This window comes from Myotis lucifugus, unplaced genomic scaffold (assembly GCF_000147115.1).
Source record: "Myotis lucifugus unplaced genomic scaffold, Myoluc2.0 scaffold_15, whole genome shotgun sequence".
Lineage (NCBI taxonomy): Eukaryota > Metazoa > Chordata > Mammalia > Chiroptera > Vespertilionidae > Myotis > Myotis lucifugus.
In genome coordinates, this window is record NW_005871063.1 from 8,170,400 (window position 1) to 8,193,111 (window position 22,712).

General features: G+C 37.6%; 1 protein-coding gene across 1 annotated transcript in view; it reads right to left on the reverse strand.

Moving 5' to 3' along the window:
• Positions 1–2,363: 2,363 nt before the first annotated feature.
• THSD7A (thrombospondin type 1 domain containing 7A) overlaps positions 2,364–22,712 on the reverse strand; it is a 301,949-nt gene continuing 281,600 nt past the window's right edge. Inside the window, exons 20-28 of the mRNA XM_014452449.2 lie at positions 21,452–21,569; positions 21,058–21,203; positions 20,472–20,646; positions 14,682–14,855; positions 10,873–10,968; positions 6,766–6,848; positions 6,211–6,421; positions 3,251–3,338; positions 2,364–2,578 (exon numbers count right to left, since the gene is read on the reverse strand). Coding sequence (XP_014307935.1) covers positions 2,494–2,578; positions 3,251–3,338; positions 6,211–6,421; positions 6,766–6,848; positions 10,873–10,968; positions 14,682–14,855; positions 20,472–20,646; positions 21,058–21,203; positions 21,452–21,569 — 1,176 coding nt within the window. The 3' untranslated portion in view covers positions 2,364–2,493. The remainder of the gene's footprint in view (positions 2,579–3,250; positions 3,339–6,210; positions 6,422–6,765; positions 6,849–10,872; positions 10,969–14,681; positions 14,856–20,471; positions 20,647–21,057; positions 21,204–21,451; positions 21,570–22,712) is intronic.

Sequence of the window (22,712 nt, forward strand, 5' to 3'; positions counted from 1 at the left end):
AATGAATTGATTGTTATGTTTTTCCTTATTTAATTTTCCGTGGTTATTTAATCTTCCTGACTACTTGTTTGTTTTGAAATTACTTACCTTGCCTAATACAATGAATATTAAATAACAAATTAATGTTTAACACATTTAAATCTTATTGAAATATGTAGAAATCTGTTCATTTGGGGGACAATAATATTCTTATCTGATGTCTTCTATAATTTTGCTAATTCTTCAATGAACAGCAGAGGGAGTTCAAACTCTAGTATGAAGGTAAATACCTTCTAGTTCAAGCCACTTTCACAGCAACACAGCTAAGTTTCAGATAAAAATAGCTGTTACACTATTTTTAAAAGACCTGACACCCTAATAGCCTTCCCCTTCCCAAAGGTTGTTGCAGTAAAATGGTATTGCTTTTTAAGTGGCACCTTTTGAATTTTCTTTTCATATGAAAGAAGTCTGCCAAGTTAGATATTATTTCACTGTGCCATTTCCAAGCCTATAGCTGTAAAACATATAGTTACTTCCAACTCAGTGATAAGTGTAATGACTGTTTTCAGCTTTGAAACTAAACTCTGATTTCAGTCTGAGGGTAAATGAATAAAAACCAGAAATGACACAGTGGAGAGTTAGCTTTGAAAAAACTTCTAGATTAGCGGTCAGCAACCACAACCTGCAAGTGTGGCCTGCTGACTGTTGTTTTTAAAGAAACTGCACTGACAGACATGCATGCTCCTTCTGTTATGTACTGTGTACTCTTTATGGCTGTGTTCTCCCAATGGCAGAATTGAGAAGTTGTAGCATAGACCCGGCTGAGAATATCTCCATTCTGGCTCTTTACAGAATAAGTTTGCCACCCTTGGTCTAGATATTTAATGAAGCCCTGGACAAAATACCGACCCTTTTCTTTCCTCAAATTTTAGATTTTGAAATCATAAATTAAAAAGACCACTTCAGATTTTACCAGCAAGAATGACAAAACTATGGATTTCAAAACACATTTGGTCTGAAACTAGGAAAACAAATTGGGAGAAAAAAAAAATCCACACACAATCTTGATTTCTTTTAGGTACAAAAATCACCAATACATTATGTTCTCCATCAGCTCAAAATTAAAAAGACAACCAGCTCCTTTTTTTCTTTTCTTTTCTTTTTTTAACAAAGATAAGAAATATAAAAATCTAGTCATAAACAGCCTTCAAAGTACAATTAAAAACCAACTAGAGTAGTGGTTCTCAACCTTGGCTGCACATTAGAATCACCTGGGAATCTTTTTAAAATCCTGATTTCTGGGCCTCATCCTCCGGAAATTCTGTTTCTTTGTTACTAATGTTACTAATGTGGCCCCACCCCATAACAAAGAAACAGAATTTCCGGAGGATGAGGCCCAGAAATCAAGATTTTAAAAAGATTCCCAGGTGATTCTCATGTGCAGCCAAGGTTGAGAACCACTGAACTAGAGGGATTCATCTTTTGGAGGATTAATGAGTTCAGGATTTAAACACTTAAATTACCGCCACGTTGTCGATTTCACAATGGCTGCAATGATGAGGAAGAGTGTACACAGCAGGTGTAATAGCCAATTCCATCCTGTCGCCATCCAAAATGATCTTTGCTCTCTTCAGGATACAGGAAGTTGTAAATGTCTCCATGACACTCAGCATAGTTGTCTCCATCCCATATGAAAAGAGGCAGTTTCTATGGCAATACTGGTTAAGTGCCTATCATGCTGCACTAATATAGTGCAAAAATGTGCCTTCCGTTTAGCAAAATAAGATGCAGGCAACCAGTTTGAATTTTGGGGAAAGTAGAAACTTACTGTATTAACACAAGCAAATTAGTTTTCCAGACAATAACCACTATAAAATACTGAACTTGAGGACTCTTCTAAGATACTAGTACATGTCCAGCATTCGTACTTTGGAGAAAGACAGGAATTAAGTCTTATAAAAAGTCCTTGCCTCTGAAATGCAGGTCAATAAAAGCTACCATCGATGCTGAATTTACTCAATGGGTTTTCTGCTCAGCTTAGAGCATTAAAATGGCTTATTACCAGGCATATAATCTGACATAGTAATATGTATTATTCAATTGAGTGCACATGATGTGGTATTGTAGAGATCTTGGCATAAACTCTTCATGCTAAAATGTTACTGTGAGTGAACACTGCGGACAGAGGCTTGTGTCGGAGGCTTGTGTCGGCATTCCCAACGGCCACTTCCGCCACCATGTACTTGGCCAGTTGGTATATTTCATGAACGATCACACAGACTCTCAGAAGGCGGCATGTATTCAACTCAGTCCCCTAGACCTCCCAGGGATGATGGCTCCTGTGTAAGTGGTATCGTCTTGATGTCTCCAATGGCACTGGGATTTTCTCTCTTTTCTTAATGACGCTCTTTTGAAAAGGTACAATGGGCTTTACTCCACACAGTTGGAATAGCTCTGTGGCCTCTACTGCAGAGTCAGAACGCTGAAACTGGTTGTGCTGGGATAAGTTATACTTTACATGTCTGCGTCTCCATCATAGGCTAAGGTTAAAGGTTTCAGTCGGTTGTTTTGCCTTCTTTGGGGTTTCTTTGGCTTTTTGCTGTTAAAAAAATCATTAAAATTGGGAGAAAAAAAATCAGTCTTCTATTGTAAATGTTGCTGTTTTAAATGAAAAAAAGTTTGAAACTTATTGATAAACCTAAATTACTTAATTGCCTACATTGCCTAAATTCAAACTTAACATTTGAGTTTTTGGTATCTTTCGAATAAACTCGAAACAGAACCCTTCAAATATGTTAGTATCCTGTAAAAGATTAATTATCCAAATGGAATTCCTCTAGTACTAACAACAGACATCACAGTGTAATCATTTATATTTGGCCAGAAGCCTTTATAAATAATACAGAATTTATAAATAATGCAAGATAGTTAAATAAGTTCAGGTACTACCGTAATGTCTTCCTCTAGTATTAATTCAATATAAACATCTACTGTTCACCATCAGCATATTCTCTTGCATAACCAAGAAGAATGTACTTGAGAAGATGGCCTGGAGCATTTTCAGAAACTAAATGACTCAGATTTAGTAGTTTCTAGACTATCTAAGACTAAAGTCATGTTTATGTAGAACTTCAAATGAACGCTAAGTAAATGTGGAATACTTATTTGAGACATTAGTTTGCCATTCCTCTGTTATGGTTAATTGAACGTGTTTTCTCTAAAAGAGAAATATTATTTTTCCTCTTAGATGTTGAAATATTTAAACACTCACCAAGCTAGATAAATCATGGAGACAATAAAGATGAGTAACACAAATGCCCCAGCCGCTACACCGTAAACCCAGGTCTTTAGTCTCCCATCTAAGAAGAATGGATATTAATCATTAATTCATATTAGTCTGGCATGTAAATGACAGTCTTTAACTATGACCAATGGGCCAGTCATATATGACCAAGTCCTTTCAAAACTCAAAGTGAATTATTGCTTAGGCACAATTAATGATTAATGCAAAGCTGCTATTATGACTTAGATGTTCCTTCATTAAAGATAGAATATCAATGAAAATTGAATTAAAAGGCAATAAATAATATTTTCAATTTGAGTTCAGATTTCAAGTTACCATGTCTAAATTTCTGCTGCTTCTTCTCTGAATTTTACTTCAAATACAGTATGTGCATAATGCTGCATAAACATTTTCTTTTGATTTTCATTCTATTTTGAGATTGCGCTCATGAGAAAAGAAAAATAATGCAATTTCAAAGAAGTCCCGCAAATTAGAGTTGATGCAGACAGGTATTTGTACATAAACTTTGTCATTCCAGATAAATTGAAAAATGAATATATTTAACAATTTGGGGAAGTAATAATCTTTTATCTAGTTTACACTTACAGTCCTTTAGCGCTGATTTGACGATATCATTTGCAAAAATAACCAAGTTTTATTAACATATAAAATGATCTCTAAATAACTTCTACCTTTGCTATTATAGACATTCCCTACTGTTTGAAAGTTCATGGTACACTTGCTTTTATAGAAAGATCTTTTATTATCACCGGCATTTGATAACTGAAAGAAATTCGAAGATGATTTCCTCTTTTATGAAAAAAGGCGAAAGGCAGCAGTAGGGTTCAGTTAGTTCTGCAGCGAGTGTTACAGAGGCAGCTTGCCCTCCAGGCAGCGAAAGGCCCACTAAGCTCCCTCCCTGGGAACCACGCCCAGCATCTCAGCATCAAGCTGCCCGAGCTTTGAACTGTGTGAGCATCTGTGCTTTATCTTGATTACTTTGTGCATCTGTTAGCAAGATGTGTCCTAAGGCTGAGAGAGCTCATACGGCTGTTAGGCTTACCGTAAAACTGGACATAATTAAGCATATTTGGTATAAATTAGTGGGTGATTTTCTGGGTCTGAGGCAGCTCACTTATTCCATGTAATTGAGTGGTAATTGCCTCTATATGCCACTTTGGCTTAAGAAAAGTTTCAAAGGAACTCTCTCCTTTTGGATAGCCGGGGAATCTGCATATAGAATCAGACTCTTCTCGTTTGGTTTTCTGGTCTCATTCTGTTTGAACTTCTCAGTTTTATGTTCTGAACAAACTTCAAGCATAAGACACTTCATGACTTTGCCAACTTAATTTGGTCCCCACATCAGCATATATATTCTGTTGCATACATGCAATTAGACCTATACTAGTGTTACATTATAGATTGGGCAAAGAAACTCTGGCTTAGTCCACATTTGAATGGCATTGAAAGCAAACCAATACTGTGAAATTTTTTAAAATTTCATTTGCTGGAAATAAGTTCATATTTTAAATATCCTTTCCTGTCAATTCTAAATATTTAAAAAAATGTAAGCCTGGGTGTGAAATACAAAGAGCTGTGCCACTGCTGGGTTCATCTGCCCCAAGTGTTCTTCAATAAATATTATTTGGGTTTTTCAAAAACCAAGAACTGAGTCTAAATGTACATTTATAGTATATTAACATGCTTACTTTAGGGAAACTCCATATTAAACTAAGTGTGACATTAATACTATTCTCTCTTCTTAAAAGTTTGGATGTGAGGAGATCTGCTTGGACTCTGAGTCAAGGTCAAGATGGCTAATGGCCACTTGCTGGTCCACCATCTTGAACACTGAGAGTTTCCATGTTTACACAGACAAGTCAGGTTTGCAAAATGAAGTGTTTTTCCAACTAAAAGCCTAATAAGGGGAGACTGTGGTTAAATGTAAAATACTTAAAAAAAAATCCCAATAGTGATTCTCCAGTAAGGGAAAGTGTTTTGACTTAATGCATTAAAAACAGAGATGTGTTAGTCATGCAAATTTCTTTCTACTTTTTCATGTTTCTGACAGAGTTTAAAAGTAGTCTATGCCTGGCTTTGCCTGGAGATTTCCTTTGGTTACGAACTAGTGAGCCCTCCTGGTGTGAGAAAAAGTAGCATGATCTTCGCTACCACCCTCACCCTCAGCTTATTTCTAGGGATAAGTGTGTGGTTGAACCCACTGGTGAGAGAAAGTATACGGAGTAGGAAGAGCATTTCATTGGGTCTTCAAGCCTTTGCCTGCATTAGCTTCAAGTCCATTACTAGACACATTAAGAGCTGTCTAATATGACAAGGGGTCTGGTCAGTCTCCAAGATGGTCCATCTAGACTGGAAGGCTCCATCCTTGCCCTCATATATTTGGTGCTAGTATAGATTCTGAGCTTTTGTGCCAACACTAAGGCCTCACAGAAATTGGTCTGGCTACCTAGTGTCTCCCCACCCCTTGGCACGGAACCACATTACTAATGTTCCTATTTTGAGTTCAAATTATTACTTCTCTGTGCTCAAATGAAAAGTTCTTGAATGTCTTTATGGTTTTATTTGTAGTGAATGATAACAGGCTTTTTCCCTCCTAATTAATATTTTCCTTGTTAGATTTCTTTGCTCAATCTGAAAATAATTATACTTGCAAGTTTAGGACTGAGATTGAATAACTAATCTCAATCCTAAATTTGTGTTTTTTTTTCTCAGAAGAAAGTGATTTCATTTCTCTGAACTTGGAGCATGAGTGCTTTTTTCATAATGATAGCAAAAATATCAAAGATTCTACGGCAGCATTAGAACAAATGAGTTTCGGTGAGATAATAAATAGCTCCAATGAAACCGCTAGCTGATTTTTTACTCATTTGGCATTGGTTAAATTTATCATTAAAGAATTCTACATCGAGGCCGTCTAGTCACTTCACCTGGCCCCAGTGGCTGTAGAAACCAGGTCCTGCCCCGTCCTTCCGGGTTCCTGGAGGGCTGGGTCGGGTGGACTGCCCGGCTGGTTTTCACGTCTCCTCTTTTGTCCTCCACGGTGGGAATCGCCACCACGGGGATGAGTGTGCACTGCTCCAGCGTCCCGTTAGAAGACAGGACTTCCGTGTACCCTTCTTCACAACTGCATGTCCTCGTCTGCGGGAGAGCAAGATTTCTACTGAGCATGCAGGCGAGTTTGGGAGCCTAACAGACCCGACTTGAAGAGAAGGCTTTAATGAAATACTGTTTTGGGAATTTGCTACATGCAATTTCTGTCTTCACGACATTAAAAAACAGAACACACTTTTTGTACCGCACACAAGCTTATCCTAACAGTAGAAGCAAGTGCATCCAGAATTGTTTATATTGATAAAAGAGGTTCCAAACTAGAATCTTTATGCCTCGAGACATGCCTTTTGTAAAGGGAAATGACTGCACAAGAGGCAGTGGGGTGACAAATGATGAGGCTGGCCTGTCTACCCTAATGAACTCACACATACCTCGCTACAGTACGAGTGGGGTTGACTACACGGTGGGTGACAAGACCTGTCAGCATCGGGCTGGCGAACCACCAAGCAGCCCCCTGCAGAACAGAAAACCACATTTTGACAAGGAGTAATTCTTGCGATAATAAGTACACACTGTTGTTATAGGCTTGTCTTTGAACCCTAACCCACGCTGGGACTCCCACAGGTTTTCCTGAGAAATACGTGGTTAACCTTGACCACTGTATTTAGGAACTCGAGGTGCTCTTTACTCAGAGGAGACGGCCTTGTGCCGGGCGCGGAGCAGGTGTTCCACACGCGCTTGCTGAACAGATTTGATAGTTGCTGCCTTGAAAACCCTGACTGCACACGGGCTATTCCCGTCATTGTTCCTGAGGCCACGTCCAGCACTAAAAAGCAGATTTAATTTTCCCTTAAAGTTAAAATTCTTTCTTGGTGAATTCAAGGAAATAGTTTTCATATCTCTTTAATTTATGGTCTACCACATGAATGCATTTTTTATAATGTGTATTTCTTTTTCAGAAAAATCACATTCGGAATTTTGGGGCGACAGGAAAGAAAACAAATATAGCTACTAAGTGTGTGCTTGCACTGCTCTTTCAACTTGACCCTGCAGCTCTCTATTGATTCCTCTTCCTTTTCCTCCTCTTCCAGCATAGTATCAAGTGTGCCTACGTTGTTATATCAAGATGGGGAGAGATGCCATAAAGTGACATGGAAGGAACTCACAGTCTCAAACCATTCTTGTTCAATGTAACAGAATTTTAGCAAAGCAAAGTTTTTCCTTTATTTACAGAATCAATGATCCTGTGGAATTTCTCAGAGTGACTATTGCTAATTCTCAATATTATAAATTAAATATTCATAGGAACAATGTTATGAAAGCAGTCAGTCATTGCAAGGCAGTTGCAGTTAAATGGCCACATGGAAGTGACATCATTAAACACATACAGAAAAAGGAAAACAACAGCCTGCGTTTCTTATAAGGGTAACTATTCTTAACATTAAAGCAATCCATGCAGGTAGGTAAAATACTTTACATGATTATCTACTTCTCATAGAGAATCTCATCTCTCCTAAAAGGTGGAAAAGGAATGCATATAAAGTTTATCACAAATCATTTATACATTGGCTTTTTGGTATCAAACAGTAGTAAGAAATAAAAATAGTGTATTCTATACTGCATTAAAAATAAATTGAAAATATGATTTCTACAGGTATGTCTTTTAAAATTTGACTTACCATGGCATTGGGGAATGGCCCCAATTTCAGGGGGACAAGAGATTTTAACATGCAGAAGAAAAGGCAGACAAGTATCATTTGCATCCTTATTTGGGAAACAAAACACATTGAAAACTAATAGGACCCTCTGGGGAAGCTATAAAATTATTTTTGAAAAGTTTAAAGGAGAATGTAGATATTCATTTCCAACTGCTGAGCTGAGTGGACCGCCTACCATGCTTCCGGTTCAGAAAGGCCCCGCTTCCCCTTCTCTTAGATGTGAGGTTGGAACAGATTTTTCTCCCAGAAAATAACACTCAGAGAGCAAAGGGTTTCCTGGAAGGTCTCTTTTCTTGGTCCCGCATGTGTCCACTGGGAGTTGCTATTATCAAGGGTTTCTTGACACAGATTTCTCATACATAAAATCTTATCTTCACAAGAATACAATTTGACATCCTGCTCCCACTTTCAAAGGGAGGAAATGAGTAATTAGGTTTCAATAAATCCAGGTAATTTAAAATTCAATATAAAAATTAATGCTTTCCAAAAAGCACATTGATCCCTGCGCCTGTTATCTTACTGGATATATTACAGCTAAATTTATAAATGGATAGACTCAGAGGCACCCAAATGCACATTACTTTTCTCCCTGCCAGAGGGTCAAAACAAGGGCGGTAAGTCAGCAGGACACCCTGAACAGATAACTGTCAGTACTCATGCTACTGCTATGCTATGGAGATTCCTGTAAATTAAATCTATAAAAATAAATTAAGAAGAGACAATAGATCTTGGGGTTCATATGCTTGAGGTTGAGGTTCTAGTTCCAACCTTGGTTTCTTTCTAGGAGATTTTCAGGGTGCCTCACTTCACTAAATATCAGGAGCCAAGTTTTTTTCCCCTCTTCAAAGGAATCCTTGGGATCCCGTGCCTTTACTGGGCTCAGATAAGGAAACTTTTAAGCATTGCAGACTGGAGTAGTTCTTTGGGGTAAATTTGGGTATGAAGGACACATAAAAGTTCTGCACTTGGATTTCTTCTTCGGATGTATTATTTTTGTGTGGGGACAGACTGGGTGAGTGTTCAGATACTCTGAGCTGGAGATTTACCAATAGGTTTTCCCTATCCTATCTAATAATAGACAAGCATGGTAATTGACCGTACCTTTGCTACACCTCCCATTGGCTAATCAGTGTGATATGCAAATTAACCACCAACAAAGACGGTGGCTAATTTGCATAATGCAGGCAGAATGGGCCAGCGCGAGCCGCCATCCAGGCCCCCGTGTGCCGCCTAAGCCACGCCCCCAGCTGGGACCCTCGTGTGCGGTCCTGGGCTGCAGGGCTTGGCGGCACGATCGGCCCGAGGAAGTCCTATTCTTGCAGGAATCCTCCTGCATTGGGCCTCTAGTCTACACTAATAAAAGAGAAACATGCAAATTGGTGTCACTCCACTACGCCCATCAGCCAATCAGAACTATGCAAATTAACCCAACAAAGATGGAGGTTAATTTGCATATGCAGGCACAGAGAAAAGACTGAAGGCTCCGGCCAGAGTGAAGACTGAAGACTGAAGAGGCTTGGCTACACAGGATCAAGCCAGGCCTCACTGCAGCCGCAGCGGAGAAGCCAAGCCTCACTATGGCTGCAGTGGAGAAACCAAGCCTCGAGGTGTGGCCGGACCAAAGGCCTGGGTCCCAGGTGCTGGAGGAAAACCAGTGCCAGCAGCCAGGGGAAGGAAGGCCTATTGCGCGAATCTTCGTGCAATGGGCTTCTAGTCCTATATAATAAAAGGGTAATATGCAAATCGACCGAATGGCAGAATGACCAGTCACTATGACGCACACTGACCACCAGGGGACAGACGCTCAATGCAGGAGCTGCCCCCTGGTGGTCAGTGTGCTCAGCCAGAAGCTGGGCTGATGACCGGCGAGCACAGTGGCAGTGGGAGGAGCTTCTCCCGCCTCTGTGGCAGAGCTAAGGATGTCCAACTGATGGCTTAGGCCTGCTCCCCAAAGCCATCACTCGGACATCCCTCAAGGGCTCCTAGACTGCGAAAGGGCACAGGATGGGCTGAGGGACCCTCTGCCCCTGAGTGCATGAATGTTGTGCACCGGGCCTCTAATTAATTAATAAAAGAACTATAGAAATCATACCTTTCTGAATTCAAGCAAGGTATCATAACTTATGTAATCATTAGAGGCCCGGTGCATGAAATTCATTCACAGGTAGGGTCCCTAGGCCTGGCCGGTGACCAGGGCTGATCTGTGTGGCAACTGGCAAGGCGATCGGGGGGCCCCTGCTGGCACCTGCCTTGGTTGGCCTGGGGCCTGCAGGCTGGGGGCAGCTCCTGCATTGAGCATCTGCCCCCTGGTGGTCAGCGTGCATCTTAGCAACTGGTCATTCTGCCGGTTGTTCCACCATTCAGGCAATTTGCATATTAGGCTTTTATTATATAGGATATTCCCTTGAAAATATTTTGATCTGTGAGTGTATTGCGTTTTAAGGCACAGAAACAGATATAGTCAACAAAAATTGATTATTTCTTATCATGTAGTGAGTTATTAATATGTACATTTCTAGTAAAAACAATCTGAGAATTATTTACTTACAATAATCATTTGTTAGAGTTAGACAATATTTTAATTAAATAAATTCTAGCAGCAATGTCTAAAATGGCTGGGTGAGGGAGAATTTAACTGAAACATTAATAAAGAAAGTAATTTGTCATTGGTCCCAGACAGATATACAGTTCAGGTGTCCTGAATCCGATCATGTGTTGAATCCTGAAAGAATATCTTTGTTGTCCTAATTATTTTTTCTAACCTATTACACATGGGTTACAGGAAAACCTTCGAAGAACAAAGAGAAATTGGAGGTTTACCTGTTACATTTACACCATCTGACCTTTGACACCAGACCGTTCGGGAAGAGCCTTTCCAAGCACTAGCCATCCATTTATACTCATAACACTGTCCATCTGCAGGGACACAAAACACATTAACAGAAGCATTGTGCTGTCCAGAAGGATAATCATGGTGATAGAGTATTAGTTAAATATTTATAAGCAACTGAAAGGTGATAAGAAGGCCATCTCAAATGATGCAAATGCCAATTTGTTGTCCTGAAGTTGCCATGTTACGCAATTCCAGATATCACCATAATCCCAAATAATTTTCCATATCTGCTGTTATACTAACTCATGTAAACCTGGATTTTAATTTTATGTTTTATTTAAACATTATGAAATATCAAATATATAGACAAGAATAGAGAATAACTAAAAAATTTCAATTACGCATCATGCCATTTAACAAATATTACCATTTAGCCATATTTGCTTTAGCCTTTTTTTTTTGCTTGTTGATGAGTAAAAAATAACACATAAACTTGATGTCCTATTATATTCCTTTCTGATCTCCCTCCATGCCTGTCCAGCAATACCCACTATTCTGCAGTAGATAGATGCTCTTCTGTGACCTTTTATATTCTTTTGATATAAATATACTATAAATATATATCTATAAATGATATAAGGTATTGTTTTTAGTCAGGCTCAAAATTTAAAAAGTGTCATACTCTGAATCATTCTAAAATGTATAATCCATGTTACAGATGAACTATTTCTATGTGATTTTAATGTAGATGTAGTCAGTTTATTTTATCTTCTATATATAATTTCATGGTAGTAATTACTATAATTTATTCCACCATTTTCTCTAAGGGTGGACTTTTGGGTTGTTTTCAATTTTTGCTATTATATCAAGCCTTAGTGATCAACCTTATGTAAGCCTCCGGGTGTTTCCTTAAGGTAACTATCTAGAAGGGACATTTCTGGGTATCACTGTAGGGATAGCTGAAACTTTACTAAATGTAGGTCATTTTTTTTCCTCTAAAAGGAGGCCATTTACATACCCACCAGCTGAGAATAGGGCTACCATTGCTCTAAACCCTCACAGACCTTCATGATTTCCAGATTTAAAATTTTTGTCAGTCTTGTGAAAAGCTATCTTATCATTTTAAATTGCAGTCTTTTGATTGCTAAAGCTATCAAACAGTAACAAAGATGTTTGGGGGCATTAAGATTTCCTCTTATGTGAATTGATCATGTATACCTTTGGCCTTTTTCCTATTGAAATCTATAATTTTTCCCCCCTTATTGAATAGTGGGACTTCTTTATTCTAGAATAGCAACTCTCAAAGTGTGGTCCAGGAACCATAGGGAACTTTGACATTCTTTTTGGTCCAGGAACCATAGGGAACTTTGACATTCTTTTAGAGCATGTGCAGGTGACACCTGTGTTAGGTAGATTTTCTTTATATACAAGGGAGGGAGGGCAAAAGTAGGTTTACAGTTGTGAGTATGCAAAACAGTTTACTCTTTTATTATTACTTATTCATTATTGTATTATTTTCCATATGAACAACTGTAAAGCTACTACTTTTGCCCAACTGTGTACATAAACTAAATTATAACTGCAATAGATTGAACAAAAGCAGATAAGGAATCCAACTGTATTCCTTTAAGCTACAGATTACAGAGATTTGGAAAAGTGTAAAACAAGAACATACTTGTCATTAAACTTATTTTCTTTTTGTTTTTGAAAATAGTTATTTTTCAGGAAATATTTATAGTAACATACAGTTGGTTTATGATTATTTATAATAATAAAAGTGTAATATGCTAATTAGACCGGACAGCCAAACGACCTTCCGGACGTCCTTCCAGACGACCTTCTGGATGAAGCTGGGGCTGTGAGGACCGAAGCAGCTGCCGTGGCTGTGAGGGCCAAGCCCCTTGCACAAATTTCATGCATCGGGCCTCTAGTTTAAAATAAATTAACAAACATTTAGTAGTTTGGGATCCTCAAGTGCTAAGAGTATAAAATTGTCTTATTTTGAAAAGGTTCACAATTGTTCTAGACATTAATCCTTTGAAATTAATTGACATCACGAGTATCATTTTTAAGTATGTGGCTTGTCTAGTAACCTTGTTTATGGTCTATTTTACTGTGTAGAAGATTTAAATTTAAAGGTATTTTTATTTTTTCCATTTTTGTTTATGTCTTTGGTGTCATATTGGGGAAATCTTCCATTCCCCCTCTCCCCCACTCAACTTTGTTTTACTTCTTAAGATTTCACATAAATGGGAGTTGTATGTTTCTTTACATTTTGGTAAACCTCATAATTCAAGTAACTTAAGTTTTACTTTGTGTGCATGTGTGAGTACATATTTGATAGATCTGAGTTTTTAATAGTTATAGAATCCATGGTTTAACTTCTCTATTACTCTTGGTAAATTATTGCATTCTAAATTGTCTTTAAGTTTTTACATTGGTTAGCAAAATTTACTCACAGAATGATACTTTTCTAAACACTATTTTATCTGTAGCAATATCAATTTTCTTCAGTGATTTTGCATGAGGTGGTCTATTTTGCTAGTTTGGTAAAAAACAAGCTATTGATTTTGTTGATTATCTTGCTTCTTTGTTTTCTATCTCAGTGAATTTGTATTTATCTGTATTGGTTACACTGTTTCTCTTTTCTTTCTTCTTCTTCTTTTTAATTGAGTTAAAAGCTTAGCTCATTTTAAACTCTTCTCCCTCCTATCTGAGCATGTAAGAATTTCAGTTCTCTTCTAAGTAATATACAACATTTGACATGTAATACTCTGAAAATGTGGTTTTTCAGTTTTTACTTCTCTATGTGCTTGCGGAAGGCTTTCTTTCTCAATTGTAATGTTATTGATGTGTAATTTTATTTAATTTTCATTTTGGGTAAACAATTCTCTTTCTTTCTCTTAGAAATTACATCATTTATTGTAACCCCTGACCTTTTTCTCCCAGGACACATGGGATGTTTTATCTGGTAAGTTTGGGAAGATTTAACTGACAGGGTAGATAATTCTATTTCAGACCATTTGGCTTTCATTTTAAGCATGCTACTCCAACTTCTAAGCTTTCTCCTCCAACTTTTCATTAATAAAATGTGATATTTTGACTCCTATTTGCTATTCTATGCCATACTCCTTCTTTTCAAACACAAGCAGGAAGGAGAGAGTTGTTTGCTGAGCCCTACATTCTCCACTACACAGCAATTTTTTTTGTTTAATTTAAACTTCATTTGTATTCCCAAACTATGACATTTTAATGCTCTGTGGTTCTTAAAAATGTCATGTATTGCTTGTATTTGGTGCATGGCTCTATACGTATGCACATATATACATAGAGACATATAGATATATATATTCAAATAGGTTTGTATCAGATAGAATAACTTTTACCAGTACTTTTATTTATCAATTTCTGAAAATTTAGTAAAATCTCTCATTTTGCTGTAGATTTGTAATTTTTATTAATTCTTTTGATTTAAATACATTGAGTATATTTTTAGATTCAGACATGATCAGGAGTGTTATAGGTATACAAATAATGAGCTCCTAATTGTCTCAGCTTTCTTTAGCCCATAAAAGTGGAAGACATTTTCACAATATTGAACATCTAATTTATGACGAGTGGCAATATTTTTCTCCCGATAAATCTTCAAAATTTAGAATCATACCCTTAATGCAATTCTCAATCTTAAGTGAGATCTTGGCAAACTTGCTTATTTAGCAGAAAATTCTCTATCTTGGGCTTTTGCTTATCAACAAAAAACTAAAATGAGTATATTTCATGAATTATAACCACTTACCATCACATGATTTTGTTTCTAACATCTGCTCTGGGCACAGGTGTTGATTCTCTAGTTCTTGTATAATCACTGCTCTGGAACGGACCTGTATTCCACCAAAGCCGAGGTCCTCACCATTCACACAGGTCAGCTGACACAGGCTCCATGAAGACCAGTCCTTCAAATAACAGTCACCTGCAAAACACAGGTATGCAGTTTATACCCATATCCATAAGAATAGCCAGCCAGATAGTCATTTTATTTTTAACCCCACTGGGCAACACCTGTAGGTATGCTGGTCATATTTGTAATATTTAGATAAGTAGTTGATATTTCCAAGTTTGTATGTAGCTTTATAAGTTTGTATTAATGTTGTTATTTTCTGAGTGGATGTTATGGGTATGGACTATGCATTGTGTAATGCCATCAAATGTAAACTACTGCTTAAAGGAGCTTGTCTGTTATGATTCCCCTCCTCTTAAGAGATAGCAAATACTTGATTAAAACCTACTACCACGCTTGTCATTATCATTGTAAAGAGGTTTATTAAACACGTGGTACTCCTCAAAGAAAATACAGATACACATAGAACTTGTCTTCTAGGTATTCATCATTTCAAAAGAGCTTGAAGTCTAAGTCTGAGAAAGCGGTATTTATGCTTTATTCCTATTTCTTCCCAGAGGTGTGCAGCTGAGAGCCAAATGAGCAGCTGCAGGAGTGGCAATAATGCATGCTATTTCTTTGATCTACATCTTTAATTCACATTCCCTTTTTGTCAATTATTGTTTGAAGAATAACATGCTGCAATAATGCACATAATCATAAGCACACAGATAGTTGAGTTTTCACAACCTGATTATATACTCATGTAACCAACACCCAAATTAAGCAACAGAGTGTTCTCAGAATCTCAGAAAGCCCCCTCATGTTACATATGGAATTGTGCCACATGTAGTTTTTATGTCTGGCTTCTTTCACTCATTCATGTTTGTTTGTGAGATCCAGCATGTACATATGTACTTCTAATTTGTTTACTGTTATTGCTGTACTTTCCTCCCATTGTAGGACTTACCACAAGTTAGATATCCATTCAACTATTGATGGGCATGTGGAGAGTTGTAAATTTTTCCTATTATGAATATTACTGTTGTGAACATTTTAGTATGAATCTTTTGTTGAAGTTATATACATGCATTCCTACTGGGTATATATTTAGGAGTGGAATTGCTGGGCCATAGTGTATCATGTGTTTAACACCAACATCTTCAAGCACTTTGAGAACAGGGAGGATTTAATGAATTGTACCTTTTGCACCTTTCCCATATATACATCCATTATTCAGGACTGATTGCTGGGTGATATTGTTCAGAGGATACAGTAAATTATGATAGAAAAGTTCACAATGGGTTCTTATCACTTTAATTATTCCAGCTATATCACATGAATAATTCATATAGCCTTTCATTATGCTAAAGTTGCCTAATATTAGCACAAAGTTGCCTGGATACTTGATTAATGAAAAAACTTCTTGTGCCATGATTAAGGAAGCCTAGAAAAACATGAATTATTGACCTAACAAATACATACATATAATAGTGAAGTGGGGTGATCTTTTGTAGACTTTATTATAGTATGTCATTAATTCTCTAGTGTCATCCTGAAGGGCAGAAAATTCTTATAAATTTTGGAAGTGCTGTGGAAAAAGAACTTAGTAAGAATTTTTAAGTAGTGTGATAACATTTTAGAAATATTTATATCCCATAGGAAATGCTACTTTTGGGTAACTCAATTTTTAATTATGCAGGAGAAACTATTAAAATTGAAAAATTCCTGTCACTATGAATGTATATAACTTCACCTCAGTGATTGGAAACTACATGGATATAAACATATCTTTCCACTAGTAGGCTTTATCTATGTGCTTATATCACTCGACACATGTGCTTTGTAAAAAAACTCAAAAAATTGTGAATGATACCATAACAACCCCCTAAATAATCCATGTCAGGCCTCAAAGATTTAATAGCAGCAAATGAGAGTGAGGCATTGTCTTGTACTGAACATATTTTTATATTTTGACTATATAAACCCTCGAAATAATAAACTACACTATGCCTGCCGAAGATATGACAATTAAGTGTATGAAATGCATTTCCTACTTCAGTATTTCTCTCTTTAAAGCACATTAATTCACATATTGCTCGCTTTCAAAACCCATCATTGAAGGAAACTATCACCGGAGGAACTGAAATGAATAAATTGTAATTTATAAGAGAAGAACAGCCTTCTCCCGGATTTGTAATTACCTTAATTAGAATGATGTGTTTGCCCTATTCTATGTTATTAAGGGATACTTCAGTTTTCCTTCCCATCATTTACCACATATTTTAATCGTGTGTTTACTTATGTCATTATTGAATTAGCAACTGTTTCTCCCATAAGATGGTAAACTCTATGAGGACAGGGTAGGTTTGTTTCCCACTGTAGCTCCAACCTTGAGCCCAGTGCCCAGTCTACAATGACATTTGATGAATAATCAAATGGGTGATTGTGCTGCCGGAAGTATAATGAAAATAAGTGGGGAGGCTCCACAATAAAGCAGATGCTAATGCCTGGCAAGAATTCCAGTACTGCCCAATGTTGTGGGTGTAACAATGATCCTATTATTGGCACTGGAGATGTGGTGTTGGACTAGGTAAATCTTCCAACTTTTAGCTGCGGTCAGCTTTTGTTGACAATGTGGCCGTTCAACACATCAAAGCCCCAAGTCTTTGGTCTTGTGTAGAGTCCTTACCTGTTGCCTCAACCTCTGTCTGCTGTGAAGCAAAATGATTTTATTAGAGTATGTGTGACATCTGGACTGAAATCAGGCCAGGTTGGGGAGCAGGAAATGGAACAGGGCAATTGCTGGATCAGGAAAAGGTTATTATTGGCAGGTGTGGGAATGTCTAAGAAGCAACACTTTGCCTAGGTCCGGAAATTCAGATTTTTATAAAAATTATTTCTTAACTGTAAGTAGATGAAAATATCAGTGTGTGCAAATATTATTACATATACACAGTAAGAAATGCCCTTAAAGTCTAGCACATAGTTCAAGGTATCAGGGGTTATTTTATTTACTGCTTTGTTCAATTTTCAGTTCATCTTAATAATAAGCTATAAAAACTGCCATTATTATCACCTCAAATAATTTACTTATTAAAGAATAAGTTAATTGATGAGTGAATGAATGGGCAACCCTTGTCACCGTTTTCAGCTTTCAGACACTTAATTCTATTTTAAAAATTTAAAAATTGTAACTTATCCATCCTTAAAGCTTTCTTAAATTCTATCCTTTTTATATGGAAAATATATTTTATGCCAAATCATTATTTGTTTACCAAACCCTCATTTTTATTTTTTTTGAGATCTTATTCAAAGTAACACACTTCTTAAACAGATATATTTTTCTCTTACCATTATTATAAGCAAATTGGGATAATAAAAATTTCCATTTGAGAGTAAAATATAAGTAATGCACTTTCAATTTTGTTAATTTTGTTCTCTTCTAGTCCACTAATCATCTGTTGCCTCCATATCTTTCCCAAGGCCTTAGGCTCATACTTGACTTAGAGTTTATTTTGACCTTCTATCTACCCTAAAGTTCTCTGTATCAAGCCCAAATTCCTAAATATTAGCTTATCACTGTCTGCCAGTTAGTTTTTTACTATTTGGTACACAACATTTGCTTTCCACATTTTATTGCATGCACCCCTCCTGTCCATCAGAATGATCTCTTTCAATGTTTTCTTCTGTAATATTATTTTTTCACTCTTGAATGATAATTTAGCTGGGGACAGAATTTTAGGTTGATGATTATTTTCCATCACATTTCAAATATAGTCAAGCGCTGCATAACGATGGTTCGGTCAACGACGGACCGCATATACGATGGTGGTCCCATAAGATTCTAATGGAGCTGAATTTCCTGTAAGAAATGGAAGGATATATGGTTCAGGAGGAAATTTTTTTTTCTTTGAGGGGAGCAAAATCTGTGGGGCTTGGCAACAGATTCCCTCTCACTCACGAGCACCTCAATTTTGAGTGTACAGATTACATCCCAAACAATCGGTCACTGACCTGTGTCAGCACGGAGCCTGTCACCCTATCACTACATATTCAAAGGGCAGTACAACCCTTCCAGATTTAGCCTGATGGTCTTCAGAGTGCATAGATGTAAATTCTTGTTGATCTTATACAAGGACACAAGGACACAGGAGCTACCTTTAAACAAGTTTTAAGGGCCATTGATGCTTAGTAAAGCTTTCTGTGATAGTGTGGAGCCCGTCTGTCCCTGTAATTTGGAAATATTCTCAGGTTGTAATAATGTAAAGCATAGATAAGTCTTACTTCTTCCATCAACTCAATGCCAGAGAGAGCTTTTTGGGTTAGAAAGGGTCAATGGAACCAAGAACAAATTCTCAAAGTCAAAATATTGAGTCCTCAGTTCTACATCCTCTCCATGTTAAACAATCTCTATTTTTATGCAAACCACCAATTTCCTTAATTAGACCACTGCTCCAACATGTAATAGCCAAACCACATGGCCACGACAACCCCCAAAGTTCCCTTATCTATCTTGACTTCTCATTCCTACTGATCCTCCGGCCACCTTTCACTGCCCCCTGACAGTCACTATTATGGTGAACTATCTATGTCTTGCCTAACAGTTTCTCCTCAATATTTTCAATCAGTTCAGCCCACATCCCTGTTCATGGAGCAGCACTGATAGCTTTGATGTTCTATATCTGACCCTGTCAGACGGAAGCAGGGGTGGGCTTGTGGAACAGTGTTTATAAAGTCTACAGTAGTGTCCAGTAATGTCCTAGACCTTCACATTCACTCCCTGGCTCCCCCAGAGCAGGTTCCAGTCCTGCAAGTTGCACTCAGGGTCAGTGCACTGTACAGGTTTGCCCTTTGAAATCTTTTACACAGTACTTTTACTGTGCCTTTTGTATATTTAGGTACAGAAATAAGATTGTGTTACAATTTCCTCTGGCAACGTGCTGTGCAGGTTTGTAGCCTAGAAGCAACAGGCTCTATCACATAGCCTAGGTTTGTGTAAGTGGAGTCTGTGATGCTCACACGATGATGAAATCCCTTAATGATGCATTTCTCAGAACATATCCCCAACTGTTAAGTGACACGTGATTGTATATTCCATTGTCTTTTGGCTTTCATTGTAACTAAGAAGAATTCTACTATGATTCTAATTTTGTCTTCCAAAAGCAGGTAATCTGTGTGTTTTTTCTTTCTGAATGCTTTAATAATTCTCTAGTTTTCTACATTTTCTGTTTAAACTACAGTGTACCTAGGTATGAATCCATTGTTGATCCTATTTAAGACCCAGAAGGAGCTTTCATTATAAGTATTAAAATTTTTCTTTAGCTATTGTGTGTTTAAATGCTGCTTCTTATTTTCTATTCTTATTGTCTAGACATCCTAAATAGCTGTATTTTCCATCCCTATTTTCTCAACTTTTCTTTCATACTTTTCCTGTCAAACATGAGCCTAAGGCCTTTATTACCATCCCTTGCAGATGTTAAAACTCTAAGGGGGGGGTGTCCACATTGGCCACATGGGGGTCCTGGACTTCACCCCTACCTGGCAGTAAGGAGGCAATGCCTCCCTTCATCCACATGACAGTGTCTGCCTGTTACCAGATATTATTGTACCCGAGGCCTGCTGACATCCCTTAACTCAGACTATATATCTTGGTCCCGGACCGGGTAAGAAATGATCAAAACATACATGATGCTTTGCTGTTGTTACCTGGGCAAGGCTGCGTGCAGGTCTCCTCCAGGACCATTTTTTTATTACCCTCTATAATGGGTTCAACATCAGCGCAGAACTCTTCATCCACCGCTTTGCTGAGATCATCAACTGACCCATCACTCACTACACAAGAAATGTTTCTTGTTCTGGTCCCTTCTCCACACTGGGCATCCTGGAATGAAGAAAGAGATAACTAATTAGGAAAAGAAAAATAATCCATTAGTGAGCTCATCACTTACAGTCATCTCTGCACCGTGGGTTTTGATTTATGAGCAGTTAAGGAAGTACTTGAAACCCTAGGGAAGAAGTCCTATAGGAGCATACGATGAACAATGTATTTGTTTTCTAGCCAAAAGCAGGCCAATAAATTTTCATTAAAACGAGTCAGTCTCCAAATGACTTAAAAAATACAGGACAGGGAGTGCTTGTTATCAAAACTAATTAAAGTAGTTATGAAACAGCTAGGCTCCTAGAATCTTCAAGAGGAAACATGCTGTGTGTAAGCTCTGAAAAATAAAAATTCCGAAACTGTCTCCGCACATAAAGAACACACATTTCCACACAACGTCCTGGGATTTGATACCTGCACTTGGCATGGAGACCACGGGCCATACTGCCACCGATAACAGGGCTTTACTGGGCAAGGCTTGGACTGCTCCATCAGGGCAGGGCACGGTCTTCCGTCACCCTGAAAGGGCTGTGTAACTGTCCGTCTTCGGATCATTTTCCCTTTAAGAGACAAGAGGGATGCAGTGTTAATGATATGTTACTGTTGCGCAGCAGGTATTTTATGGGGAGAAGGTATCCTAGACTCTCCTGAGGAGATCTGAGGAACAACTAAGTCTCAGGTGATTTGGGAAGAAAGACACCTTGATTCGACCTTACTGAAGTTTATTTGATGTGACTGAAGGCAAGAGGGACATTTTATCTCAGATTCTTTGACCATCAGCTGAACGCTAATGAAGGTACAAACTAACCTGTGAGGCCACATGTTTGAGAACATTCGGACCACGGAGACCACTCGGACAGCTGGCAGTTGACAGGGCATTCCACCATGCAGGATGTGTTCATCTGCCAGTTCTTCTCCAGGCCCAGCTGAAAGGACAGAGGCAGATCTGTTTGCATTGACATGAAGGCACGGCCACAAGGTATGGTTGATGGAAGGAGGAAGAAAGGAAGTGATAGAAGTTGGGATGACAGGAAAGGAGAGAAGAGAGGAAGAAGAAGTAAGATGCCTAATAGAATAAAAAGATATCTGGAGGAAAAACACTCACACTGTTAAAAACATAAAGTGAGAATGGGAGCTAAGGTCATAGGTTAAATGGAGGAAACCACCTACTTGATATACTTATATAGTGTTACTTTTCAAATATGCAATGAATAAAAGTAGATTTAATCTCCAAATAGATTGAGTTTCTCTAAGTGAGGAACAAATAAGTGTAAGGATGACTATTTTCCATTAGTTAAAAACCAAGAATGTCATCAATATATACATCTGTAATTGTATCTTTGGGACAACTTATTTTTATATATGCACATTAAACAGAAAAGCGAAAGGGAAAGATTTTCAAGACAAATTGCTACTCAAAACTAATGACATAATGTATTGAAATACTAAAAAATATCAGTTTTTAGTACACTAGCTCTCTAAAAACTCTGGGTCACTAGACTTTTTTTGATTAATATTTTATATATATATTTTTTTAATTACATAGATTTTTTTCTTCTAAAACTGATCTCAAGCTAACAGTGATATAATTCAAATTAGTTTTAGTCTCTCATCAGATAATAATATCGTGCCATTGTATTGGCACTGAGTTCCAACACTTATTCACATATTTTACTTTTAAAATATAAGATGAGATTTCAAACTCATCTACTGTATATGCAAACATTTAGAAAGTCTAAGGTACAAAGTAGCATTGAAATAGAAAAATTTAAGTGCATGTTAGGAGAATGTAATTTTTAAAAAATATATATATATTTTTATTGATTTCAGAGAGAAAGGGAGAGGGAGAGGGAGAGGGAGGGAGAGAGAGACAGAGAGAGAGAGAGGGAGAGAGAGAAACAGTAATGATGAGAATCATTGATTGGCTGCCTCCTGCACGCCCTCTACTGGGGATGGAGCCGGCAACCTGGGCATGTGCCTTTGACCGGGAATCAAACCTAGAACAGCTTCAGGCCACAGGCTGATGCTCTATCCACTGAGCAAAATGGGCTAGGGCAGAATATAATTTC